Genomic DNA, 25523 nt, shown 5'->3' with positions numbered 1-25523 from the left:
GCGCAGAGGGCTCAGCAAGTTTCAGGAAGGCAGGCAGGTGGGTAGACATGAGAAACGCTCATTATAGCCCCGGGGGAAGTGAGAGGAACGACCACAAAGCAAGGCGCAGGGCCTCTGAGAGGCTCTTAAGAAAACAAAACCGTAAAAGCTAGACGTGGCGTTCAACTGAAGCTAACGGTCCCTGGAAGGCCTTTCGTGCCACTCACAAAGATGGCGGCACAGAGACACGCCCCTCACCAACTTGGCCGCCCCAAGCAGTCGGCGGGCCTGCGGGGCGGAAGTGACGCACGAACCGGAAGTCCGTCTGATGCCGGCGCCCAGCGTAGCCGCGGTGGCGGGGTGGGAGAGGGGGATGCGGCGGGCGCGGCGGCTGGTGGCTGCGGCCGTGTTGCGGCTGCTGCTGGCGGCCCACGTGGCGGCGGCGTTCGATCCCGTCAGCGTGGGCGTCGTCATCGGGGCGGCTTCGGCGCTCACCGGCTACCTGTCCTACTGCCGCTTCGCCGAGTGCTGCCGCGAGGAGCAGCCGCTCAACGCGTCGGGTACGCGGGTCGGGCGGGAGGGAGGACGGGTGGGGCCTCGGTCCGGACTCCAGCCCTGGAACCCGTGCCTTCTGAGACAGACTCTCCAGATCGTGGGGTTCTGACCCGCTTCCTTCCTAAACGTTCGGATTCCTTGGGATTACAGTTAAGAAGAAACTGAAAGCAGCGTGGCCGGCCCTTCCGCGCCCCGCCACCCCTATTAAGTAGTGTTCAGATGTGCAGCGTCTGCCCACAAAGCCCACATTTGGCTTTTGGTTGTCTTACGAGCCAGCAGGGGTGACTGGGCACGTAGCATGCAGCTCCCTCTCCCCATCCCAGAGGGGGCTGATGCTTGGATGAACGAACACGTTTAGCTTCCTTGTCAGACACGAGTGTTAAGGAGCACATCCACCTAGTGCGTCTCCTTGGAATTGGCATCCTGTGCCTCTGCAACCCGGGGTTTGGCCGAGACCCCGCGGGACCACTTGCTAATCTGTGCCTCTCCCTTTGGCCAGCTGGGGAAGGTGCTGCTTTTCTGGTGCGTGTGTAATGTGTATTTTTCTCTCTGTTCTCGGGCTGGCTCCTGCAGCCCTCAAGCTAGATTTGGAGGAGAAGCTGTTTGGGCAACATCTGGCCACAGAGGTGATTCTCAAGGCTCTGACTGGCTTCAAGAACAACAAAAATCCCAAGAAACCGCTGACTCTTTCCTTACACGGCTGGGCTGGCACGGGAAAGAATTTTGTCAGCCAGATTGTGGCTGAAAATCTTCACTCGAAAGGCCTGAAGAGTAAATTTGTCCACCTGTTTGTGTCGACTCTGCACTTCCCTCACGAGCAGCAGATAAAACTGTACCAGGCAAGGGAATCCCGTTATCCCATCCACAGGCCACTCCGACGGGTCTACTGGTCTGGGCAACCTGCTCCCTAATTCTGGCTTCTGCTGCTTTTCCTTGCACTGCGCTAGCCTCAGGCCCTGCTGGGTTAAGGCACTAACCACCCCTCCCCCATCCCCCCAACCCTTTGCTATTTACACAGCTCACCTACAACTTTTTTCTCCCTTGATTCCAACATAATACAGAGGGCTAGGTGATGTTATTTCCATTAAAAGATGGAGCCAAGAGCGGCGAGGTGACTTGCCCCTGACAGTCTGTGACCTTGTGGCAAATCAGAAACTTGAACCCAAATCTCCTAACTCCCAGTTGGCAGGGTAGCGGCGTTCTGCAGTGAGTAAGCGTGTTCAGCATCCCCATCACAGCCCTTGGCTGAGTGGAGCGTCATAAATGATTTGCTCCGACATGCCTTCATTAAAGCTCCCACCTGTGCTTCGGCTTTGCCTCTGCATTTAGCAACATGGACTAGTGGGGTTTTTTCCTCGGTAGCTTGTATTCCCTTTCTTCCTCCCATCCTTCAAATCCTGGGCATGGCTCGCTTTCTTCAAATGAAAGCCTCAGAGAACTGAGTCTTAAGACCGTTTCTCCTTTTGAGATATTCTTCTCACGTTTAATTTATATCCGGTTGTCTAGTAGGGTCTTATTTAAATGATGGTTGTCCTTGTAAGGATAATATTCTTACTGTTAGGCGGGGACTGAAATAAGAAATAGAAACTTAACTGAACAAGGAAGTGAAAGTGGGTCTTTGCCGCACAAACTGTAAGATGGGGAAGATGGCCAAAAAGAAAGAAGGATTTCCTTGTTTTCCAAATTGTTTCATAAATCTCTAGAAATATAGTCAGATAGGTGGGGGGTGCCTCTGGAGCAGGTCATGGAGCTGCCGGAGCCTTTCACATTTGGGGGTTTAGGGCTTGTTGCCTGGGTCTCTGTTTATTTGTTTCAAGAAAGCATAGAAACAGCGCTTTTCATAAAATGTCACCGAGGTCAGCCCCTTTGCTCATGGCACCAGTAAAAGGCACTGGTGTCGGGCACCGTGCCAGTCATACTCTAGTTTCTCATTCTTCATGTCTGGTTAAATTAACTTGAGATTTCCACCCACAGTGACACGAAAATTATGGGTTGGTTAACAATGAAATGATAAATATTCACGTATCTTTTACCTCTTACACCTTTAAAAAGTCACATTTAGCACATCCCTTGAGTTAGGAGAAAGCTTCTTGGCATTTCAGCGCCTGTCTCTGCCTGTGTCCTGTTTTGTAAAGTGCTGGAAAAGCTGCTAGCCGGCAAGCGGAGGTTAGGACGCGGTTTCCGCGAGTTCTCGTTAAACCCCGGAGTGCTCTGACGTTTCGTCTCTCAGAGCGCCAGCCACGGTGTAGCTGCTGCTCCCTTGGCACATCCTGTGAGCCTCTGCATCCTATGTCTTCTTTTCTGCTTGGTCTAGGACCAGTTACAGAAGTGGATTCGGGGTAACGTGAGTGCGTGTGCGAGCTCCCTGTTCATATTTGACGAGATGGATAAATTGCACCCCGGGGTCATCGACGCCATCAAGCCATTCCTGGACTACTACGAGCAGGTGGATGGCGTGTCTTACCGGAAGGCCATCTTCATCTTTCTCAGGTCAGCGGGAGGCGGTTTCTCGGGGACACACAAGCCCTTCCTTCTCCCAGTGCTAGAGTGAGGGCCTGGTGACCACCAGCGTTTGGTTTCCTGGGGACAAAGTGCCAGCCTGGCAAAGGGACTTGCTGACTTTTCCTTTTGCGTTGCCAGATCGGCATGGCACAGAGTGTGGGCAGGAGAAAACAAATCAGAGAAATAATTGCTGATAACAGGCAATCTCGTTACCTGCACTTGTTGTCTCTAAAGGTTATAAAAAGTCACAGCGTTAGGCAGCAAGTTCTGAAAAAGCCGATTTTAAGCTTCTTGAGGGCGGACACTGCTTTTTCTCTGTCTAGTAGCACTTCGTAAATATTCCTTGGGTAAGAATAAACCTGAGAGCAGGAATGTTGCCTGATTAGACACAGAAGTCTTCAGGTGTGATTTTAATCTTTGTTTCTTTGGCCAACTCAGCAACGCAGGTGGGGACCTCATCACGAAGACAGCCCTTGACTTTTGGCGAGCGGGAAGAAAGAGGGAGGACATTGAGCTGAAGGACCTGGAGCACGTGCTGTCCGTGGGAGTCTTCAATAATAAGCACAGTGAGTCTCCCAGGCTGAGGAGCCCCTTAACCCTGCCAGCAGAGTCTCCTTTCTTGAAGCCTTTCACCAAGCCACAGAACCCGCTTGCCTCCGTGGCTTTGCTGAAGTAGGGACTTTTTCTAGGGCATTCCATCCTAGAAGCCAGTTAGTTGGCAGGGCTGGCCAGCCGATGCTTACATTCAGCTTGTGGCACGCTGGACCAAAGAATCTCGTGGGGTAAAGACAGAAAGAATGTACTGTGGGTCGGGATCAAAACGGGCCCTGTGGGAGCAGTGACATTGACGGGCAGGAAACCCTGCTGTGTCTTGTTTCGCAGGTGGCCTGTGGCACAGCAGCCTGATCGAAAGAAACCTCATCGATTACTTTATCCCCTTCCTGCCCCTGGAGTACAGACACGTGAAGATGTGCGTGAGGGCAGAGATGAGGGCCCGCGGTTCTGCCATAGATGAAGACATTGTCACCATGGTGGCAGAGGAAATGACGTTTTTCCCCAAAGACGAGAAAATCTACTCAGACAAGGGCTGCAAGACAGTGCAGTCACGGCTGGATTTTCATGAAGCTCCTAACGGTGCAGGGTAGGAGACCGCTGCAAGCTCAGCAGGCTAGTGGCCTCGCCTTTCGGAAGCACTTTGACGCCCCCTTTGGGGTTTGCACATTTGCACCTGTGGACTTTTGGGATCTAGAAGTTTCTAAGAGTTGATTTTTGGAGAGAGGCTAATTTATCGAGTGTACTTGTCATTTTGCAAGGTGACAGCAATCCAACTGTTAACTGTGGTTAAGGTGAACGTCGAACATCCCCCCCACGCTTACTGACCTCGAGGGAATGGCCTTGGACACCGCCGTGCGGTGAGACTGGGACTGTTTCTGACCCCTGGGGACCCTCAGGAGCTGCGGTTGTAATCGCAGGAGTCCGAGGGCCCTGCTGCAGTCTGTGGGGCATCAGGTTTTCACCTGCTGGAAGCAGTCATCTGCTCTCTTTCTTTACACAGCATTCCCTGAGTTGAAGTATTTTCAGTTAAAATCGGTACCGTCAGGCGCAGCGTCCAGTGGGGACGTGGGCCTGCACAGCGAGCGCTCTGACCGGTCAGCCGTCTGCATGGGTGGGGAGCTCATCCGAGGCCTCGCAGGAGACCAGCGCACACAGCAGCTGTCTGTCTGTCCGTCGCTCTGGCCGCTGATGACAGCCCTGGTCGTGGAATTCCTTTGCCCGTCTCTCGCTTGGTGTTGATCCAGCCTTCCTTGATCCACTTCTGCTCCTGAACTTCCGTCACCACTAGATTGCCCCCACCCGCGACATCACTAGGGTGGAGTCAGAATGGGACCGTTGGCTTTGCGTTTGAGTCCTTGGTGCCCATGGTGAAATGTTTGTCTGCTACAGTTTGTAGGCGAGTCCGCCTCCCACTTTACTCCCCAGACCGTGTGAAATCCACGGCACGTGGCCATTCTCCGCGGACGACGCTGCCCATGCTGAGGGGTCAGCTTGCAGTTCTGCATTGCCAAGGAGGTGGAAGTGTCGCACGCTAGAAATGCTGGCGCTTTCAAGGATATGTGTATTTTTTATAATGTTTTTACTTCTGAATCTTAAAGAATAGAAAATACAGGCTGTTGTTTATTTTAAAATATGAGAGGGACACAGAATGGAATAATTCCTATTCCTTTATCAGGTATTCTTAAAACAAATGGTCTGAATTTTTATAGTTAAATGCGTGGTAAGATATGGTCACAACTGTACATCCAGCGAGGTCAGTCTGAAGTTGTGGCTGGTCCTGGATGTCATCTGATAATGACACCCTACATGGCAGTGCCAGCCTGGTCTCCCCTGGTCATTGGGAAATCAGAGTTAGATTCCAGCCAGGGTGAATGGTTCTGTGTCTATCCCGTAGTCGCAGTGCAGACTGCAGACGTGTAATGAGAACGACGGGCAGCCTTTTTGTACGGTTGTGCACCGCTGAATGACATCACCGTCGATGGCTGACCGCATATGTGATGGTGGTCCCCTAAGATTCGTACCATACAGCCTAGGTATGTAGTAGGCTATACCATCTAGGTTTATGTAAGTTACCCTACGATGTTTGCACAACGACGAAATTGCTCAGAACACGTCCCCGTCATTAAGTGACGCATGACTGTATGAGATGTGGTAAATGTTTTTACGATGTGGGAGTGCCTTATAAGAGGAGCACACTTAGTCTTTTAAAAATGCCACAGTGAGGCTTCAGATTTTTAGTACATATCCTCAAGTTGGAGCTAAGTTATATTTCTTTTATAACGTTTTGGGTGGCTGATCAGGAGACAGGATTCTGTTTACGATGCAATAAACTCAACGTGTTGGCTACCTTTGGACCTCGGTACTAATTTGAAACTTGAAATGGCCACGGTTGACCACGGCCCAGCCTCCCCCACCCCATGGAAGATGTAGACGAAAGCTTATGTGGACCTACTGAATATAAAATAATAAAGCCTAAATTTTATCGTGTGAGATGTCACGTGCAAATTTTTTTTCTGGTTTATTTGGTAACTGAGAAGTGTGAGCTTGGAATAAAGGCTCTTCAACAACTCGGTTGTCACTAGGCTCACCATACCCTGGTCACGCTGGGTGGCAGTCTTCACATCCTACAGAATCAATATTTATCTTGAAAGTAATCCCTAACAGATATGAAGTTAAACTGGATTAGATGATGGGTTATACTCCATATTTTCGTGGATGAAAATGTCATCAGAAAGCACTGGACTTCAGGGGCCGGCCCGTGGCCAAGTGGTTAAGTTCGTGCACTCTGCTTCTGGGGCCCAGGGTTTTGCTGGTTCGAATCCTGGGCGCAGACATTGCACCGCTCATCAAGCCATGCTGAGGTGGCGTCCCACATGCCACAACTAGAAGGACCCACAACTAAAAATACACAACTATGTACCAGGGGGCTTTGGGAGAAAAAGGAGAAAAAAAAAAAAGAACTGGACTTGTAACAAATACATTCCCCTCAAATTGAGGTAGGAAGGAAATGAGGCCCTGGGAGAGGACTCGTTGCTGATACTCTGAACCTGAGCAAGGCCAAGCTCAGACCAGGGAATCCAACTGCCAGGTCTTCCCGCCCAGAACTGGTCAATAATGAGGTGCTAGCTATGTTAACCAGATCTCAGCTGAGTCACACGTAGCCTGGCCTCTCTTCTCTGCCAGAGAATTTTAACACCAACCCTCTTCCCAGGACTGAGGATGAGCCAGCTGACTTTCTAGAAGTTCACACCCTCTCCACTGTCATCCCACTGGCTCCCCTCATTTCCTACTTGGGGGTGCTCGGGTCCCAGGAGACTGACTGTTGGTCTGGTCCCAGCCTAAGGCAGTTCCTACTCCACCCCATACTGCCTCATCGAAAAAGGCTGAACTTGCCACGTTAATCAGGGGACCCCTCTGTCCCCTAATTAGGGACTCCCAGGTGCTGGGGATGCCATCTTCAAATGATTAGCCCTAATCTGTGACTCCTGGGGACGTGACAATGGGCCAGCTTCGGCTAAACATCAAGAACATCCCAACACTCAGAGGCAGCCTTGAAGAGCCCCTCTCCAGGCTGGGAAGCCGTGAGGCAGAGGGGTCCTGCGTCAGCCCAGCTGCCAAGCTGCCACCCCATCTTCTGTGCCTGCTGCAAACTGTCCCTGCAGTGCTGTTTAGGCCTCACCCCCCAGGAGCCCCGCCTTTTGGCAGGTGTTGCGTGAACCAGGTATGTTTAGTCCCCTACAGCGCTCCCTGCGCCGGCCTGGCAGCTCAGCTGGGATCATGTCTCTAGACTCCACGGCTGGCTGGCAGGAACTCAGAGTGCGACACCCCGTGCGGCTGAGCGAGGAGCCAGGGCCAGCCTGGGATCCGCAGGGTCCCTGCATTAGACTGCACTTCCTTCCACCCTGGGCTGCACCTGCTCGGCCTCACCTCTGAGCTGGCACGAGGCCCACAGCGGAGTGGTTTTTTCTCCTTTAAAAATGTATTCACAAATCACACACAATTGTATTGTAAAACGGTAGCTATTTGCATTTTTAAGTCAAACGAGTGTTCTCAGCATCCTTGAGGGCAGCTAAGCTTTCCTAGGTTTTGGGAGTTCTGGTTAAACCTAACAAAAATTAATGATAAATGAGCAAGGTGTTTAAAAAATATGGCAAGCTGAATGACTGGCAAGTGACAAGCTGGAAATACTTTTCTTGAAAGAAACTGTTTCTAACAAACGTTTACAATGTTACTAAGATCGCTCCCACAGTTCAGTGTTACTGAGATGGAGCCCATTTAGGGTTATCTGCCGGGTGTCTCAGCGTGTCCTCTTACGTACCTGTCCTTTTGTCTATCCCTTCACTGCCCCTCGCGATGGTCATCCTCTGACAGTTCTGGTCACTGCTCCAGCCTCGGGCCCAGCGAGGCTGTCCTACAGAACACATGCCAAGGCCTCAGGCTTGGGCTGTCTTGCACTGAAGACATCATGGTATATGTTATCACAGGAACTTAAAACACACAAAACCAACAACTTAAGAGTCTGAAAAGTTTCTCATAATGTTAAAAATCATTTTAAATAAAGTCATCACATTTTCAGTAAAATTATTTGTCCTTCCTTGAAACAGAAACACTTCAAATTAAAACATGATTTTTAAAAAATCATGAGGCCTGGTGGCAGGCCGGAAGCTGGCTGCATCCTCTGAAGGGCCGGGGCTGTCCCCTGCCTGCCGTCTGCAAGCCGTGTGGCCTGCAGGCTCCCGGATGAAGACAAGGCCCAGGGAAGTCCCTCCGTCGAACAGGAAGACTCCATCTCACTCCTGCCGGGACCGACCGATTGGGAAGGGAGGGGAGGTGCGGGAACCACGCAGGTGTCGTGTGGCGTTCCTCCTTCTCCAGCTCGAAGCAAGGCCTCCGGCTTCAGTCATCGTAATAATAATCCAACTTGGTGAACACAGTTTTGCAGCCTTTGTCAGAGAAAATTCTCTCCTCTTTGGGGAAGAATGTCATCTCCTCAGCCACTCTGGTTACAATGTCCTCGTCAACTTTATAGCCTCGGGACTGCATTTCCGATCTGATGCACATTTTCAGGTGTTTATATTCCAGGGGGAGGAAGGGGACAAAATAATCAATGAGATTTCGGTCAATTAAGCTGCTGTGCCAGAAGCCACCTGGGAAAAAAAAAAGGTAATGTTCATCCATCGTCCATCTGCCCACCCACCCACCCACCCAACACTATCTAAGTGGGTGTCACCGCGCCCACCCTGGGGACGGAGCCGCACCTGTCCTCAGGGAGCTCCCCAGCTCACGTGGCGGGCGGCTATCGCTAGTGGGCTCACCAAGGAACCACGAGCTGTGACGCTTCTATGAAAGCAAAGGGCAGAGTGACGGGACAGTGGGAAGGGACACCTTTATGCTGTGGGCTCAGGGGAGGCCTGTCAAGATGTGCCTTAAAGATCTCAAGTGGGGGGCTGGCCCCGTGGCCGAGTGGTTAAGTTCGCGCGCTCCGCTGCAGGCAGCCCAGTGTTTCGTTAGTTCGAATCCTGGGCGCGGACATGGCACTGCTCATCAGACCACGCTGAGGCAGCGTCCCACATGCCACAACTAGAAGAACCCACAACGAAGAATACACAACTATGTACCGGGGGGCTTTGGGGAGAAAAAGGAAAAAAATAAAATCTTTAAAAAAAAAAAAAAAAAAGATCTCAAGTGGGACAGAGGCCCACCACGCAGGGTGCCGGGGGGCCCGGGAACAGGCAGAGAGGCAGTGGGAAGGGGACCAGCCCCCAGGTTGGCAGTTTCAGAGACAGCGAAAGGTGAGACAAGTTCCCAGGGAAGGACCAGACAGACACACCTTTATTTGGGAAACTTGTGACTCATGGGAGTTTCAGCAGCTGGATTAGCAACAGGCTGGCAACCCACTGCCGCTGCGAGCGCGGCCCAACCCTGCAGAGCATTCTGCAGGGACCAAACTAGAACCCTGAGGGCAGGAGCCCGTGCAGACACTGCTCTGCTGCAGCCGGGCTCCAGGGCATCAACTCTGCCATGGCTTCTCCCTGGGATGGGGGCTGGCTCTGCACGGGCCCAGACACAACCTCTCATGGATGCCCGGGCCTTGAGACCACACAGCACCTGCCAGATCACTCCCGCCCCTTCCTCTCAGACCACACAGCACCTGCCGGATCACAGCCGCTCCCTCCTCTAAGAGGACACAGCACCTGCTGGATCACTCCTGCCCCTTCCTCTCAGACCACACAGCACCTGCCGGATCACAGCCACTCCCTCCTCTAAGAGGACACAGCACCTGCTGGATCACTCCCGCCCCTTCCACTCAGACCACACAGCACCTGCTGGATCACTCCCGCCCCTTCCTCTCAGACCACACAGCACCTGCCGGATCACACCTGCTCCCTCCTCTGAGACCTCACAGCTCCTGAGAGATCACACCCGCTCCCTCCTCTAAGAGGACACAGCACCTGCTGGATCACACCCAGCATTTCTCCATGCAAACCTGCTCCCCTGCACTTTGATGCATAATTCGTGTGCTTAATCCTGGTCTGACACTGACACTGATTCCGATGTGTGTGTTTTATTCACACCACCATGCAATTCTCTGACACTACCTGGGCATCCTACAATTCTACTCAATTCTGACACTATCTACCTGGAGGCATTGTCAGATCCCACAGGTTGAGGGCTCGGTCCCACAGGACTGCCCTCCACATCGGCCACCAATCTCAAGTCCAGGTTGTCATCTGTGCTTCTGACTGGGGGGTTCCAACGACCCCCTCCTTGGGTTTGGTTAATTTGCTAGAGCAGCTCACAGAACTCAGAAAAGCATTTCACTTACTGGACTATCAGTTTACTATAGAGGACAGAGCTCAGGAGGCCAGATGGAAGAGATGCGTGGGGGCAAGGACCGTGGGAAGGGTGCAGAGGTTCCACGCTCCGAGCTCCACTCTCCCCGCATCTCCACGTTCACCACCTGGAAGCTCTCCGACCCCATGCCTCTGGGATTTATGGAGGATCCATCACATGGGCACGGGTGATCAAGTCATTGGCCACTGGCGATGGATTCAACCTCCAGCCCCCAGCCCATCCCCAGAGGTCAGGCGGTGGGACTGAAGGTTCCAACCCTCCAATCACAGGGTGGGTTCCCCTGGCAACCAGCACCCATCCTTAGGTGCTTTCCAAAGTCGCCTCATTAACATGAACTCAGCTGCGGTGGAAAGGGCTTTGTTGTGAACACCATACACCTTTACCACTCTTATCACTTAGAAAATTCCAAGGGTTTTAGGAGCTCTGTGCCAGAAACAGGGATGAAGAACAAGTATGTATTTCTCCTTACAAATCCCAATATCACAACTGGGGTTTATGCTTTTCTTTCCTGACAGTGTTGGCACACACCTAGTGCTCAGTACATGTCTGCTCGTCTGGATGGGGCAGAGGCTGGGGCCGTGGGAAACAACAGTCAAACCACTGAGCAGCAACAAGCGGGTCGGCTCTTCCCTGCAGGCCTACTGTGTGGGCCCTGAGGACAGAGCACGGAGCCAGGCACACACAGACCCTGCCCTCATGGGGCTGACACCTGAGGAGCCACCCCACAAGCCAGTGAACAGACAATTTCAGCGAGCGCTCGGGCTGCGAACACTGAGATGGAGTGATGAGGCTAGGACAACAGAAGGTAACGAGCCAGGGTGCTCAGGCAGAGCCAGCTGAGTAGGTGACCTCCGGGCAGAGCCTAAATGACAAGGACCTGACCGCACAAAGACCCAGGAAGAGTGTTCAGGTGTAACAAGTGACCTCAGACAGTCTGTGGCTTTAAAAACCAGCTAGGGACCACTCCCCAGTTCGTGTCCTCAGCCTGAAGGCCCCTCTGCTCCACATCTCTGCTAGGACGTCTCCAACGTGTCATCGTTCACCGAACACGTGTCACTGCTCACGGGACACACTCGTCTTTATCTCCCACCCTTCCCCACAAACCTGCTCTCCTGCACTTGGTCCCCTAAAGGGCTGGGCCACCCTTCCCGTGGCTCAAGCCAGATCCTTGACTTGTCTTTCTCCCTCATTCCCACACATATTCTTTTAGAAAATCTTATTGTTTCTACCTTCAAAATACATCCTGATCTGACCACGTCACACCACCCTAGCACTCCCACGCCCGTCCAGGCCGCCGGCATCTCTCCCTGGGTCGTCACACTTCTCCTGAGTCTCCCCACCCCGCCGCCTTCAGGCTATTCTCTACCCAGCAGCCAGCACAGTCCTTTTAACACGAAGTCCCATGCTGTCACTGTCAGCTCAAGACCCCCCAGGGGCTCCCGTTTCCACCTAGAGTCAAACCCGAGGCCTTACCTTGGCCCCACCCCAAATCTTGCTTCTTAACTAACTTCCTGTTCTTTGTCCATCCCAGACCAGCCCCAGTGACCTCAGGCACACTGCTACCTCAGGGCTCTTGCACGTGCTGTTCCCTCCAGGGCTCACACGGCTTGCTCCCTCGTTCTCAGGTCAGCCCAGGGCTCACCTTCACAGTGAGTTTTCCCTGACTCTCTTGTCCTCACACCCCCCAAACCCTTACTTTACTTTTTCCCTGTTGGGGAGGGAGCTCTCTCTCTCCACAGATACAGATACACAGCAGCACGGGATACCCGTCCTTGCTTATTTATCATCGTTAGGATGTGAACTCCAGGAGGAAGGACTCCTGCTCCTCTTCACTGCTGTCGCCAGTTCTTGGACCAGTGCCCGACACCTGGTGGGTGCTCACTAAGTGTTTGTTAAGAGAATGAGGGGAGAGTTCAGCCATCTGCCTGCGGCCAGTCAGGAGGCGGCCGAGCCAGGTCTGCCCGACTTTGAGGCAACACCCCGGAAGCCCCTTGTAAGGCCCTGGGTTGCGGGTCCCAGGCAAGCAGCCTCGGCGGAGGCATTCGGCTCCAGGCCCCGCGGCACGAGGCCCTGCATTTTGGCCCAGGAACTACTCAACACAGCACAAAACATTTTGTCTTTCATCAGTAATACCCCAGTTGCACAAACTGACCTGAAATACCCCATAGTGCGCACGTAGCTGCAGTAGGATGAATTTCCTGGCAGGTCTGTTTCAAAGGAGACCCTTTGTTTTGTAATCTCAAGAATGAACCTGAGCAAAGCCTTGGGTCACAGTCAACCCGCATGGCTCCCGGGTGTCACCCAGTGAGTCAGCCTCCATCCTGGCGGCTTTCCACCTCTAAGGGATCAAGGTCAAAGGTGCGTGTGTGAGTTCACTGGAAAAGCAGTGAGCTCGGTAGTTAAAAGCTCGGGCTCTGGAATCAGAGACATGTAACAGGCTGTGTGGCCTTAGGCAAGCTGCTATCTCTTTCTGAGCCCAGTTTCCTCATCTGCAGAATGGAGACAATAATAGTTTCTACCCCATGAGGTTTTAGTGAAGATCAAAGGAAATATAATATAATATAAAAGAGTGCTTCACAGAGTGCCCAGTACAGAACCAGGGCCCAACTACTGTCCGGCTGTTATTCTCGGGCACAGAACCTCAGAGTTCTAGGGCAGTGCCCAGAGAGAAAGGGACCCAACGGGCCATCTCCTCCTTCAGAGGCACACCAGCCTGCCTTGCTCAACCAGCTGCTTTTCTTCTACAAAGGACAATGATTTAGCCAAAGAAAACACAGAGAACTAACTTTCAAGATCTTCATGATCAACAATTTCCCTGGGGCTGGCCCGGTGGCGCAGCGGTTAAGTGCGTACATTCTGCTTCGGCAGCCTGGGGTTCAACAGTTCGGGTCCCGGGTGCGGACATGGCACCACTTGGCATGCCACGCTGTGGGAGGCGTCCCACATATAAAGTAGAGGAAGATGAGCACGGATGTTAGCTCAGGGCCAGTCTTCCTCAGCAAAAAGAGGAGGATTGGCAGCAGATGTTAGCTCAGGGCTTATTGTCCTCAAAAAATTTTTTTTTTAATTTAAAAAAACCCACAAAAAACACAATTTCCCTCTTTCTTTAAAACAGCACTTTGCGTAAGTCCCCTGAGGTTTGTTAGCACAGATTGTCTTCGGAATTCTGACTCGGGTCTAAGGAAGGGACTGAGAATTTGCATTGCTATCCAGTTCCCAGGTGGTGGCGATGCCGGTTTAAAACTCAGGGACGCGGGATCACAAACAAGAGGGGTTAGTGGCCCCACTTACTCTTCCTGTTATTGAAGGCCGACACAGACAAGGCGTGCTCCATGTCTTTGAGCTTGATTTCTTCCCTCTGCTTTCCACTTCTCCAGAAATCTAAGGCCACGTCTGTGATCCTTTCTGCTCCAGCATTGCTGCAAAATAATTCCAGTGGATAAGGACGGGGTTCTTCCTGAAGCCCACAGGCTTGGGCTCATGGCTCTCGGATCAGGTCCCAGTGCCGACCTTACCTGAGAAATATGAAGATGGCTTTCTGATAGGAGACCCCATCCACGTGGTCATAATAGTCTAGGAAAGGCTTGATGGCATCGATGAGGCCCGCATGCATCTTATCCATTTCATCGAATATGAAGATGGACCTTGCACAGGCACTCACGTTGCCGCGAATCCACAACTGTAACTGATCCTGAATTACACGGGAGAAAAGCCAACACAAAGTTCTCAGCAAGTGCAACTGACACAACCAGCGTGAGCATCGTCAACACAGCGGCTGCTCTACAAAGGCTGCGTTCACAGAGCGCTCACTGTGTGCGGCTCTGGGCTAAGAACTCTGCACGCACAACCCCAGGGCGTGGGCATGATCATACCCATTTTACAGATGAGGAAACCAAGGCACAGGGACCTTAACTTGCCCAAGATTACAAAATTAGTACGTGGCAGAGCTGAGATCTGAACCCCACCCTGCCTGGTTCCAAAGCCCCATGCTTTGATTATAATTCTTGTACTGTGAGACATCACACTGATGATGGTGGCGTTAATATATCTCTCATTTATGGCAGCCTTCTTGGGAGAAGGCAGAGACCAAATGATCTCTGCTCTCATCCAGTCCTCAGAGTGGCCTGGGGAAGCGCTCTAACCCGCACATGGAGACAGTCAGGAGTGCAGCTCACTTAGCGAGGCAACTCAACTTGAGAGAGCACACACGTTTGGGGATGAGTGTGGCAAGGGTAACACTCTTGAGTTTCTGGAACAATGCCTGTAGGTTTCTTTTTTTTTTTTTTGACGAAGACTGGCCCTGAGCTAACATCTGCTGCCAATCCTCCTCTTTTTGCTGAGGAAGACTGGCCCTGAGCTAACATCCGTGCCCATCTTCCTCTACTTTATGTGTGGGCCGCCTGCCACAGCACGGCTTCACAAGCGGTGCATAGGTCCGCACCTGGGATCTGAACTGGCAAACCCTGGGCTGCGGAAGCGGAATGTGCGAACTTAAGTGCTGCGCCACCAGGCTGGCCCCCTGCCTGTAGGTTTCTGAAATGAATCTGCCTAAACAGAAACATTCTCATAAGAAGATATTTAGGCACTTATAATACTAAGCAATGAAGGTAAGGAGATAAGATTCTTTTCCATCAGAAATTTGAGCTATGGTTCTATATGATGTGTTCCTACACCTGCCCTCCAACACACAGTGAGGAGGGGGTGGGGGGGGCAGGTGTTTGTCTTCTGAGGAAGACTGCGGAAGTCAGTGTAGATCTTGACTTATGATTTGCAGTTTTGCTTGGCTACTATGATGACGGTGATGGTTACAACGTCCACATGCATGGATCTAACCTAAGCAGTAATTCTGCTGTGCGGGGATGGACCGGCCTGTTCACAGAGAAGGAACCTTAGGAAGCTGAAGGGACTTGCCTGAGGCCACAGAGCAAGTCACTGTTCTAACAAGGATTTGCTCAGACCTGTTAGGCTCCAACAGCCAAGGTTTTCCCACCCTGTGCCCGACTTACAGGCGATAACAGAGGACTCGGACTGAGCACTCACACAGGTTAGGCACTGTTCTAAGCACAGTTCACATAACATTTTACTGTGATCTCCCCAAACTTATCTGAGTCGTTACTATTGTGTTCCCTCTTTTACAGATGAGGAAACTGAGGCACAGAGAGGTTAAGTAACTCGCCCAAAGTCATACAGCCATTAAGTAGGGAAGAGTGAATGCTACCTAGGATGACCAGGCCCTCCCTATTTGCCTGGCAGTTTGCCAGCTGTAGCCCCGAAAGTCCTGCATCCTGGGCACCCCTGGACCGCTGATGACCCTCATGCTCACCCAAGCAGAAGGGAAAACGTATTCACTCAGGTGAGGGCCAAATACCTGACCGTTCTGCTCACCTTGCAGATTTGTGACACAGACTTAAAAAGATGAGAGTTAACATTGATTTGAACGCTCATGTGCAGGTCACATGTCACACGCTTGACCAACAGAGCTCAATGAATTCTCACAAGCACCATTTCACAGATGAAGAACCTGAGTCTCAGACACGTCAGGCAACTTTCCCAAGACTACACAGCTGGAAGGAGGGGGAGTTAGGACTCAGATCCAGGTGTGTCCGCCGCCAAGCCAGGCTGTCAGCAAGTTAAATTGTCAACGCTGTCTGCAGCTCGTCAGTTGAACGAACTCAAGGCCTCTCTATAAACGTTTCCTCTTTTACAAAATGAGTTAGATTTGATGAGTTTTACGTTGGATTTGATCCTGTCCATCTCGAAAATCCTATCACCCCACTGACTAAACTGAGCATCACACTGGGCCAGTTTTCAGAAACCACCGCAAAGCTGTGATAGTGTCTTTGCTCCGAGCATCTCAAACGCTCTGTAACTTCCACACCTTCCAAAGAACCGACCCACGAAGCCGTTTTCAGGGCTCACTCATTTCAACATGGAACCCCCAGATCCCATCCCACAACCAAGAAACCCCAAACCCAGTGCCGTCCAGGAAGGATTTCAAATTTCTGCCCTTGCCTTATATAAGGTGACGTTGGAGGCGTGCGGAAAGTGCAGTGTGGCCACAAAGAGGTGGACATAGTCACTGTTCAGGCCCCCCTCGTAAATGTTCTCCGCGATGATCTTGCTGGCGAAATTTTTGCCGGTGCCCGTCCAGCCGTGCAGGGAGAGGGTGAGCGGTTTCTTGGGCTTCGCGTTGCTCATGAAACCAGACACAGCATTTAAGATGACCTTCTTTGCAAGATGCTGCCCAAACAGCTTGCTGTTCAGATCCTTCTGCAACTCTGGGAAAAACAAAGCCAGTCAGGGCGGGAGTCGGGGGGGCCCCGCTAGCAAAACTGAGTCCAGTTTACGGGCTCACATGAAGGCCGGCAAAGCCAGCTGCCAGCATCCGGTGAGAGGCGCCCGGCGGGTCAGGGAGGCCCGCCCTCTGCTGTCCTGCGCCTTTTGAAGCCTGGAGTCAGGCTCCTTCCCGGAAAGGTCCCCGGCTCCACCGCCCCGCCCCCGGGGTGCGCCCCCAGCCCCAGCTCTGCTCCCTCCGGCCGCGGCCGGGCAGGGAGAGGGCTGCGCTGTGGCCACCACTGTCGGCGCCGGAAAAGTCCCCGCCCGCCTTCCCGGATCGGCTGCCGAGGAGAAAAATCCCGCACAAGTTTCAGCCGTCCAGGCCCAGTTCTGCGCGGAGCGGCCCACCTGCGCCGCGCCTCCTCGGGCTGCGGCCAAAGTCCGGTCCGTCTGCGGCCGCGGCCCAGGAGCCAGGCCCCGTCCCTCCCGGCCCCGACCGCCGCCCCGCCCCCGGCCCGGCCCGCAGCCCGCCGTCCTACCCTCCCGGCTGAGGTTCGGCTTCTGGCCGCAGCACTCGGCGAAGAGGCAGTAGAGGCGCGGGTAGGAGATGTAGCCGGTGAGCACGCCGGCCAGGGCCAGGCCCAGGCTGATGGGCTCCACCGCCCGCACCCCGAGCGGCGCCAGCAGCAGCACGCCCAGCGCGGCCCGGCACAGCTTCATGCCCGAACCCGCGTCCCAGCCGCGCTCCCGCGCCTCCCGCGCCAGCTCGAGCGCCGGCTCTGCTTCCGCTTCCGCCCCGCCGCGGCCGCCACTTTGTACCGGGCGGACCTCCCCGCGAGGCCGGCGGCCGCCATCTTTGTGAGGGGCAGAGCCCTCCCCTGCTTCCGGGAGGTGGGGGCCGGAAGCCGCTGGGGGCCACTTTTTTTTAATAAAAGACTTTTCAAGTGTTAGATTTACAGGAAAATTGAGGGGACGGTATTGAACGGCCCCGTATACTGCCCCACATAGTTTCCTCTATTAACATCTTGCATTAGTACATTTGTTAAAATGAATGAAACTATATCCATATAACTTTATAGTTTATTCAGATTTCCTTAGCTTTTACCTAATGTCCTAGTACTGATCCAGGATCCCATCCAAGATACCACATTATATTTAGTTGTCAGGTCTCCTTAGGCTCCACTTGGCTATGACTGTTTCTCAAACTTTCCTCAGTTTTGAGGACTTTGACAGTTTTGGGGCAGGGGGTACTGGTCAAATCTTTGCAGGATGCCCCATTATTGGAATTTGTCTGATGTTTTCCTCATGATTAGACTGAGGCTATAGGTTATAGGGAGGAATATACTCTACAGAGGTAAAGTGCTATTGTTATAACGTCACATCAAGGGTACACATCAACATGATTTATGACCACTGACGTTGACCTTCATCACCTGTGCGAGGCAGCGTCTGTCCAGTTTCTCCACCGTAAAGTTACTTCCACTTAGTCCCTCATAGTTTCCAGGTCTGCCCATATATCAGGTCATGGACTGGACTAGACCCTGGGGATTCAAGAAGAAAAGGAAGCACACCATTCCTGCCTTCACTGACCTTGCATTCTAGTGAAAGGGGAAAAAAAAAAACCTACCTCCATTTTACAGATGAGAAAACTGAGGCTTGGAAGGAGAGATTTGCCCAAGGATATAATGAGTACGCTGTGAGCAGGGCTCAGATCTGACTCCAAGGCCAAAGGTCTTTAACCGCAATGCTCACTCGCAATCAGGCCAGAAGGCAACCGAGCTGCTCCTTCCTCCTCCCGACCCACGTAAGTGCCTCGGGGAAAATGCCAGCACAAGCGGCACCATACCTGACAGCTAGCAGGACGGAGCCTGTCTACATCTCAACTAAATGAGAAAATCACCCTCAGTGACTGAGTTTTGCATTTGAGCTGCCCAACCCCCAGCTGTGAACACACTACCTAGTGTTGGTGTAAGGAGACACGATACAAACAATAAGGCCAGATTCATTTCATATTTAATAGTTAAGTGCTGAAAGTGATAGAAATTGGTTTTTTCTTTCTTAATGAAAAGAAACAAGCAACTTGGTAAAAGTCAGAAAATACCAGTGTCTCTCTAATCCCGTCCTAGGTTTTTCAGCTGGATCCACTGTAAAGAGTGAAGGATGCACTTCTGAACCCCAGTCCAGATATGTGAAAGTAGAAGACATGATTGGATAGAAAATAAAAGCACAGTCTAAAGGGTATTGTCTCACCCTGCACACACAGCTGTTTCCTCCTGACCCAGGGCAAATGTTAAGAGAAACTCAACATATTTACAAACAAGATTTAATAATGCTCACAAGAATAGAGTGTGCCCCCAAATAGGAAAGCCACACATTGTTTTGTTTCAAAAAGTTACAAACTCAGTGCCTAAAAAATCCAGGGGGTAAGCAGCAGGACTAACAGTCTGTTTTTGGAACTGTCTGCTAGCAAATGAGCAGGCCTCTGTCCAGGAAGCCTTTTATCGGGGGGGCGGGGGTGGCGCTGCTTACATCCCATTTGGCACTCTCCCCTTGAGCGGCCCTCAGTACCGTCTGTTCATCTTCTTGAACTTCTCATAGTGATAATCATCGGTGGCCTTCTCATTAGCAGGACGCTTGCGGTTAGGAGGGGACCCTGACAAGGAAAAGAAGAAAAGCTGTTTGCCACGCGGGAAGCCACCAACAGGCTTTAGCTCCACACAGGCAAGGACCACGGCTGCGTCATTCCCTACAGGAGCCCCAGTGCCTGTTCTGGTGAGTAGAAGCAGGGCCTCCGTAACTCCGTGTTATTGAGTGAATGACAACAAACATGGTAGAGTCCGGGACCAGCCAAAACGTGCCGGCATCAGCATTAGACTAGGGGAACAGCAGCAGCTGCGCTTCACTGAGAGTCTGACTACGTACCAGGCACGGCACCAAATCCTTTCAGACATGACTTCCTCTAACCCTCACGGCAATCCTAACAGGGGCATTACCGTCTCTGCTCAGAGAGGGTAGGTGACTCGCTCAAGGTCACTCAAAGTGAAGGTGGGCTGCGAGTCGAACCCAAGCCTGGTGACTCCAAAGTCCTCGTTCACTAGTGTTAATAACACAAAACCCTTCGGGCATCAAAGACTCTGCAACCGAGATGTTACGGAAAACAGGTTCCCAAGTAGGAAGGAGGAAACAGAGCACCAGGCTGGACTTTCAGAAGCCTCAGCAAATTCGGCATTTCCTTAGAATCATCCCATTGTTGCTGACAAGGAAGACACTGCCTGGTGCTGGTGAGCACGCGGGCAAGGGGCACTGTTGGGTGCTGCTGGCAGGAAAACACATTAGCGCCACACTCCCACAGCATCATTTGGTGACTTCTCAGAACGTAGCCTAAGGACGTGATATAGCCAAGAATGATCAAAACACTGTTTAAATAGGGAAAAATGGGAAACCACCAAAGTGTCCAACCAGAGAGAAACAGTTAGACTACAGCACAGGTATCTACATGGTCACGAGCCACATAATGATGTTTTGGTCAACAACGACCACATATACAACCGTGGCCTCATAAAATTAAAACCATATAGCCTAGGTGTGTAGTAGGCTGTACTTTCTAGGTTTGTATAAGTACACTCTACGATGTTTGCACAAGGACAGAATATAACAATGCATTTCTCAGAACGTATCCCCGTTGTTAAGGGACGTATGACTGGACAATGGCACATAATATGGCCATTGAAAAGGAAAATATGTATTTATGGTCATGGAGAGACACGCAGGGTGCACTACTGACTAAAAAGCTATGAGATCCTGTTAAGTATGTATACAATATATGTCTCTTATATATATGAATGTTAGAAAAAGTCGGGAAGGTTATACGTAAAAATGTTAACAGTGGTCATCTTTGGGTGGTGAAATTATGAGTAACTTTTAATTTATTTTTCCGTTTTGAAATTTTCTAAGTCTCTGTTATATTTGATAGCCCAGTGAATCCTCAGAGCAAGCCCAAATGTAGGTTTTATTACTATCCCCATTTTATAGATGAGGAAACTGAGGCTTGGAAAGAGGAAGGCACATGGCCATTGTCCAGAGTGTGGACTGGAACCCAGATGCCCTGGCCCCAAAGACCAAGTGCCACCCCTGCTCAGTCCCACCCTGCCTGCACGGGCCGAGTGAGGACTGCTCCAGGCCTCTGCCGTACTCACGCTCAGGCTCCGGCTTCTCTGTGTCACCCACTCTCAAGGGTCGGGCTTTGGGCTCCTCTTTGTTTCTCCGTATGGGGGCATTGAGCTCCTCATGATAAACTGGACCAAAAGAGACCAGGGGACACGTCAGGCAAAACCTGCAAACCCAGGGACCTCAAACCAAGGGGGTGGGAGTGGGGCTGCTTCCCCAGGGAAGCTTACACCGGTTGTGCTGCACGTAATTGACGGCCATGTTGGTGGGCACGAAGGACGTCTCACTGTCTTTCTTCTTGTTCTGCTGCTCCGCCAGCAGCCGGGCCTTGGCATCCTCCGTGGAGATGATGTTTTTTATTTTGGCACTATGGGGGGAAAAGAGCCACGCCACGGATTAGACGGTCGCCCCTTTGGACAGAGCTAACTGGTGAGGCTGGCAGCCCACCACTGCCTAAGGAAAGCATCTTTTTTGGGGCACAGCTCTCTACAGTTTCCCAACTCCCTTACAGTCACATTCCCATGGAGCTCTCACAACCACTGGAGGGGCAGGAGTCACTCTCCTCCGATCAGGAGGAAACTGGGCCTCAGAGAAGTAAACTGAACTGTCTGAGGCTCAAAGCCAGGAAGGCCAGAAAAGAGGCGAGCACCCAGAAGGCTCCCACCTTCGCAGCGCCCCCAAAGATGCTCCTGACCATTGCACTTCCTCCATGACGACCCCCTTTCAGGGCAGATGCTTTGGACTAAAAATGAAAGGAGGATCGTGGGGTGGGGGTAAGCCTTTAACATTGCTTCTGCTAAAATAAAACAGAAGAAGACCAGGGCCTGATAAGAACAGCGGAAGAGCTGTGAACAAAGAGTAAATAAAAATAAACACTTTTGTATACAAATATCGAACCATTATGTTGTACACCTGAAACTATTATAACATTATATGTTAATTATATCTCAAGAGAAAACAAAAAAATACTTCTGCTTTCAGCAGTCAGGGTCCCTTATGTCTCTTTAACTACTCTGACCAATTCTTCAGGGAAACTCCCAGAGACAGACACCTCAGCCCGCCAGAGGGAAGACAGTTTCTATTCGCGGGTTTCCAAGGAGACAGCTAAGAAACAGTCCCTTTAACTGGGGAGCACGGAACTCTTCCTTTGGCCCCTGGGCCAGAGAGGCGAGAGCATGGGGGTGAAACGCACTCGATGCCTAGGTCCACCTCGGGGATGCCGCTCAGCATCTGGTTGGAAAGCATCTCCTCAGTCTTCTTTGCTGAGGAAACGCGGATGTTTTCTGGAAGTTCGTAAAGACAGTCCTCTGCATTCTTCGGCTTGACTTTCTGTTCCTCATGTTCTACGATCCCTTTCCTCTTCTTCAGCTCTGTCTCAATGTACTTCATCCTGAAACAAGAAACCCACAGGCCTCAGGCAGGAGCAGGAAGCTCACAACTGGTGTCATTTAAAAATCAGTGGTCCCCGGCACCGGCCCACAGAGCAGTGATGGTCCATGATGAAGTTTTCATGGGTCCATGGAGAAATGAGAAAAATAAAAATAACTTGAGTTTTTTTCAATAAGCTAAAATTTTTCAACTTAAAGCACCAACCTCTATTATGAGATTATGTCCTATCAATCTATTGGTGTCATCACATGTAAGGTTCTTTGAAGACAGAAAGATAATGGTAGATGGTTGTTAATTTAACAATCTTGTGGGTGAAATAAAAAGTGGGCAAGTCCAATGTTTATCCCTACAATGTTTGGGGGAAATATTACTACTCTGGAAATCTAAAATTCCAAGAACCACCTTTTAAAGAACGTTTAAGAATTTCTCAAAGTTCTCAAGCCCGGGAAGTAGGGTGAAAGGGGCCAACTTTGCGGTCTTTGAATAATTCCAGAAATGTCTTCTGTAACTAAGTATCTTGGACTCCATCTGGCTGGAGCCCACCCTCATCGCTCACAGCCAGACAGACTGACACCTACATGTCAGCATCTTCGTCCCTTCGGTTGGTTTCTGCAGAAAACGACGTCCCCAGGTGGAGATCTTCCTCTTCGCTGATCCTAAAAGGACAGAACAATGAAGCGAGCCTTAAAGTCACAACTCACTGAGGCTGAGTTTTATGTTATACGAATAAAACAAGTACACACGCAAAAAGTATAATATCCTGTTTATGCTTGGGAAGAAAATACATATGATAGGTAAACAGAGGAAATAGACGCAAGCAAACTGCTGGCCTCTGGAGATGCCTCTGGGGAATGAGTAGATACTTTTATTTTTCATTTTTGTATTGTTCCAATGTATCATTTTTGTAATTGTGTTTTTATGTTTTTCTTTAAAAAGAAAAACAAAATTTCCACATGCGTTTGAAAGATAATAAAAAAATGCACCTTTATAAAAGGATTTTTACCCATATTGTTCTAAGCTAATTTTTATTTATTTATTTATTTATTTTTGGTGAGGAAGATTGGCCCTGAGCTAACATCCATTGCCAGTCTTCCTCTACTTTGTACGTGGGATGCTGCACAGCGTGGCTTGATGAGTAGTGTGTAGGTCCACGCCTGGGATGTGAACCCACAAACCCTGGGTGACTGAAGCTGAGTGTACAAACTTAACCACTATGCCACCAGGCCAACCCCTCTAAGCTAATTTTTAAACAATTTCTTTTGGTTTCTTTTAAGCTTTCTTTGTGTTTAAACTACATATCCTTTACAAGGCACAAAGGCTACTTCAGGATGCCCCACTAACGCTGCTGCTGCAGGCCCCAGCTCCCCGGTGCACGCAGACCAGGCGGGGACTACAGGTGAATGTGCATCTCAGCATGGCCTGCACTTACTTATCTTTGCCCCTTTCCTTCAGTTTCTTCATGTCCACCATACCGCCTGTCTTCATCTGAAAGGGATCATCCTGCAGAAAGCAAACCAGCTTAGAAGAAACATCTATATAACAGGCAGTGGGATTTTTTTTTTTTAAGAAAACACAATTACCCACTGAAGAGCAGCCACATCTTCCTACTGCCCAGGGAGGACCCCGCAACTTACCACTAGAGTAGTCTCTTCTTGTACCTTCTCTCCCACCAGCAGGGCCACAGCACTGAGCAAAACCAAAGAGAGAGAGAGAAACGGCACAATTCAGAGATGAGGAAGAACACTTAGGAAGTTATAGGTTCCAACAGTAGTGCAAGAGTGAGATTTGAGGGGTGGGCACCAGAGCCAGCTGGAAAAGCCCACGAAAATAAAACAGGGCTCAACAAGCTCTCTAGGTGTTGGGGGCAGGGGATGGGGTGGTGGTGATGGTGAGTGATGTGGTACGCTTTTCTATAAAGCCATTTGGCATTATGTTGGTTTGGAAATCTCATTTCTAAGATTTTGTCTTCAGGGAAAACGAAGTTAAAGACAAACGTGGGAAAATACTTATTGCAGCCTTACTCGATGGTGAAAATTTACAAAATGACCTACAGTCCCCAAATAGGGGATTAGTTAACAAATGATGGTACATACAGGTGGTGGTATATTATGCAGCCATTAAAAAGGCTTTTGGAAAAATAATCTACAATGTGAGTGAATACCCACAATGTCACAATGAATTGAAAATAGCATAGAATAAAAGTACTCACAATCTTTACAAAAGAGAGAGAGAAAACAGATCGGAAAGAAGATTAAATGTTAACACTGGTTACCTCTGGATGGGAGAACTATGGGTACTTTTAATTTTCTCGATTATGCTTCTCTAAATTTTCTAAACTCTTAACAATCAGTGTGCATTTCACAATTAATCAGGTGCAATAAAAACACGAGTTAGTGACCTGTTTCTGCACCTCTAGACCAAACCTAAAGACCACACGACTCAAGGCACCTCCTGGTTAAACGTGTGCAAAGAATGCTGGACCCACTTCAGGGCAGTAAAGCGTGCACATGTGTTAAAAGAAGGGGCTATGTCTGAGGAGATATTTGTGACAGCGACCAGGGCGGGGGCGTGTCTATCATCCCCACCTCCTCCGGGTCCCCCAGCGGTACCCACCTCACCCCATTGGGCCTCTTCCTCAAGTTCTGTACCTCTCGGGTCTCTTCCAGTTTTAATCTGAAAAAATTCAAAGCACAGGCTGAGAGACTCCCCGCGGAACTCAGAGTCAAAAAGCAGCTTCCACGGGCTCCCTGTTCCCGCTGCTGAGCCGCCGGCACAGTGGTCCAGAAGGCGAACCTGCGCCTAGACCCACCGGGACTCAGACACTTGTCCCAGCTGCGCCTTGGGGAGGCGGCCTCACCCCTAGGAGCCTCAATTTCTTCCTCCGCAGAAAGGGACAACAACCCTGGCTCACAGTTAGCAATGGTGTCAACAAGGTGCCTGGCCGGTGGTGAGTCCCCCAAGCCGGCCTCTCTCTGCCCCGTGGAAGCCCCATCCCAAACGCACCGAACCTCCTCTGAGTCCTGCTCATCTTCCTCCGACTCCGAGTCGGCGCGGCGCCGGCGGAAAGTCTTCCCGGTGACCGGCATGGCTGACCCGGCCCCACGGTCCAGCCGCCGAGCCGTCGCGCCGTGGCCGGGACTGCTTCCGGCGCGCAGCAGTGAGGTCAGAGCGCCAGCCTCGCCTGGCCCCGCCCCAACCCCGCCTGGTCACGCCCCCGGCCCGCACCTCCCGCCTGGCCACGCCCC

At 51.2% G+C, this 25523-nt stretch overlaps 3 protein-coding genes across 5 annotated transcripts; 1 reads left to right on the top strand and 2 right to left on the bottom strand.

The window, feature by feature from the left end:
• Positions 1–287: 287 nt before the first annotated feature.
• LOC106845403 (torsin-1B) lies at positions 288–6521 on the top strand. The gene is made up of 5 exons (XM_014863480.3): positions 288–539; positions 1108–1373; positions 2849–3024; positions 3475–3602; positions 3919–6521. Exons 1-5 carry the CDS (start codon positions 308–310, stop codon positions 4179–4181), a joined length of 1065 nt encoding a protein of 354 aa, XP_014718966.3. The 5' UTR covers positions 288–307; the 3' UTR covers positions 4182–6521.
• Positions 6522–8102: 1581 nt separating this feature from the next.
• LOC106845303 (torsin-1A) lies at positions 8103–17603 on the bottom strand. Of its 3 annotated transcripts, none has more exons than XM_044778567.2 (5): positions 17262–17603; positions 16459–16724; positions 13962–14137; positions 13738–13865; positions 8103–8738 (listed from the first exon to the last, which is right to left on the bottom strand). In XM_044778567.2, exons 1-5 carry the CDS (start codon positions 17440–17442, stop codon positions 8488–8490), a joined length of 1002 nt encoding a protein of 333 aa, XP_044634502.2. In that variant the 5' UTR covers positions 17443–17603; the 3' UTR covers positions 8103–8487. The 3 variants fall into 3 exon arrangements, with proteins under 3 accessions (XP_044634502.2, XP_044634503.2, XP_044634504.1); XM_044778568.2 differs by having other exon boundaries at positions 8103–8641; positions 17262–17583; XM_044778569.2 differs by lacking the exons at positions 13738–13865; positions 13962–14137 and having other exon boundaries at positions 17262–17581.
• A 1624-nt stretch (positions 17604–19227) lies between these two features.
• Positions 19228–25499, bottom strand: C10H9orf78 (chromosome 10 C9orf78 homolog). Its single transcript, XM_014863481.3, has 9 exons — positions 25282–25499; positions 24892–24951; positions 23913–23964; positions 23708–23778; positions 22857–22934; positions 22082–22279; positions 21120–21256; positions 20919–21017; positions 19228–19375 (listed from the first exon to the last, which is right to left on the bottom strand). The coding sequence occupies exons 1-9, from the start codon at positions 25362–25364 to the stop codon at positions 19284–19286; spliced, it is 870 nt and encodes a 289-aa protein (XP_014718967.1). The 5' UTR covers positions 25365–25499; the 3' UTR covers positions 19228–19283.
• Between the last annotated feature and the right edge of the window lie 24 nt (positions 25500–25523).

The sequence above is a fragment of the Equus asinus genome, chromosome 10 (assembly GCF_041296235.1).
Source record: "Equus asinus isolate D_3611 breed Donkey chromosome 10, EquAss-T2T_v2, whole genome shotgun sequence".
NCBI lineage: Eukaryota > Metazoa > Chordata > Mammalia > Perissodactyla > Equidae > Equus > Equus asinus.
The sequence above is the reverse complement of the archived record's forward strand: the minus strand, read 5'-3'. Positions and strand labels throughout refer to the sequence as shown.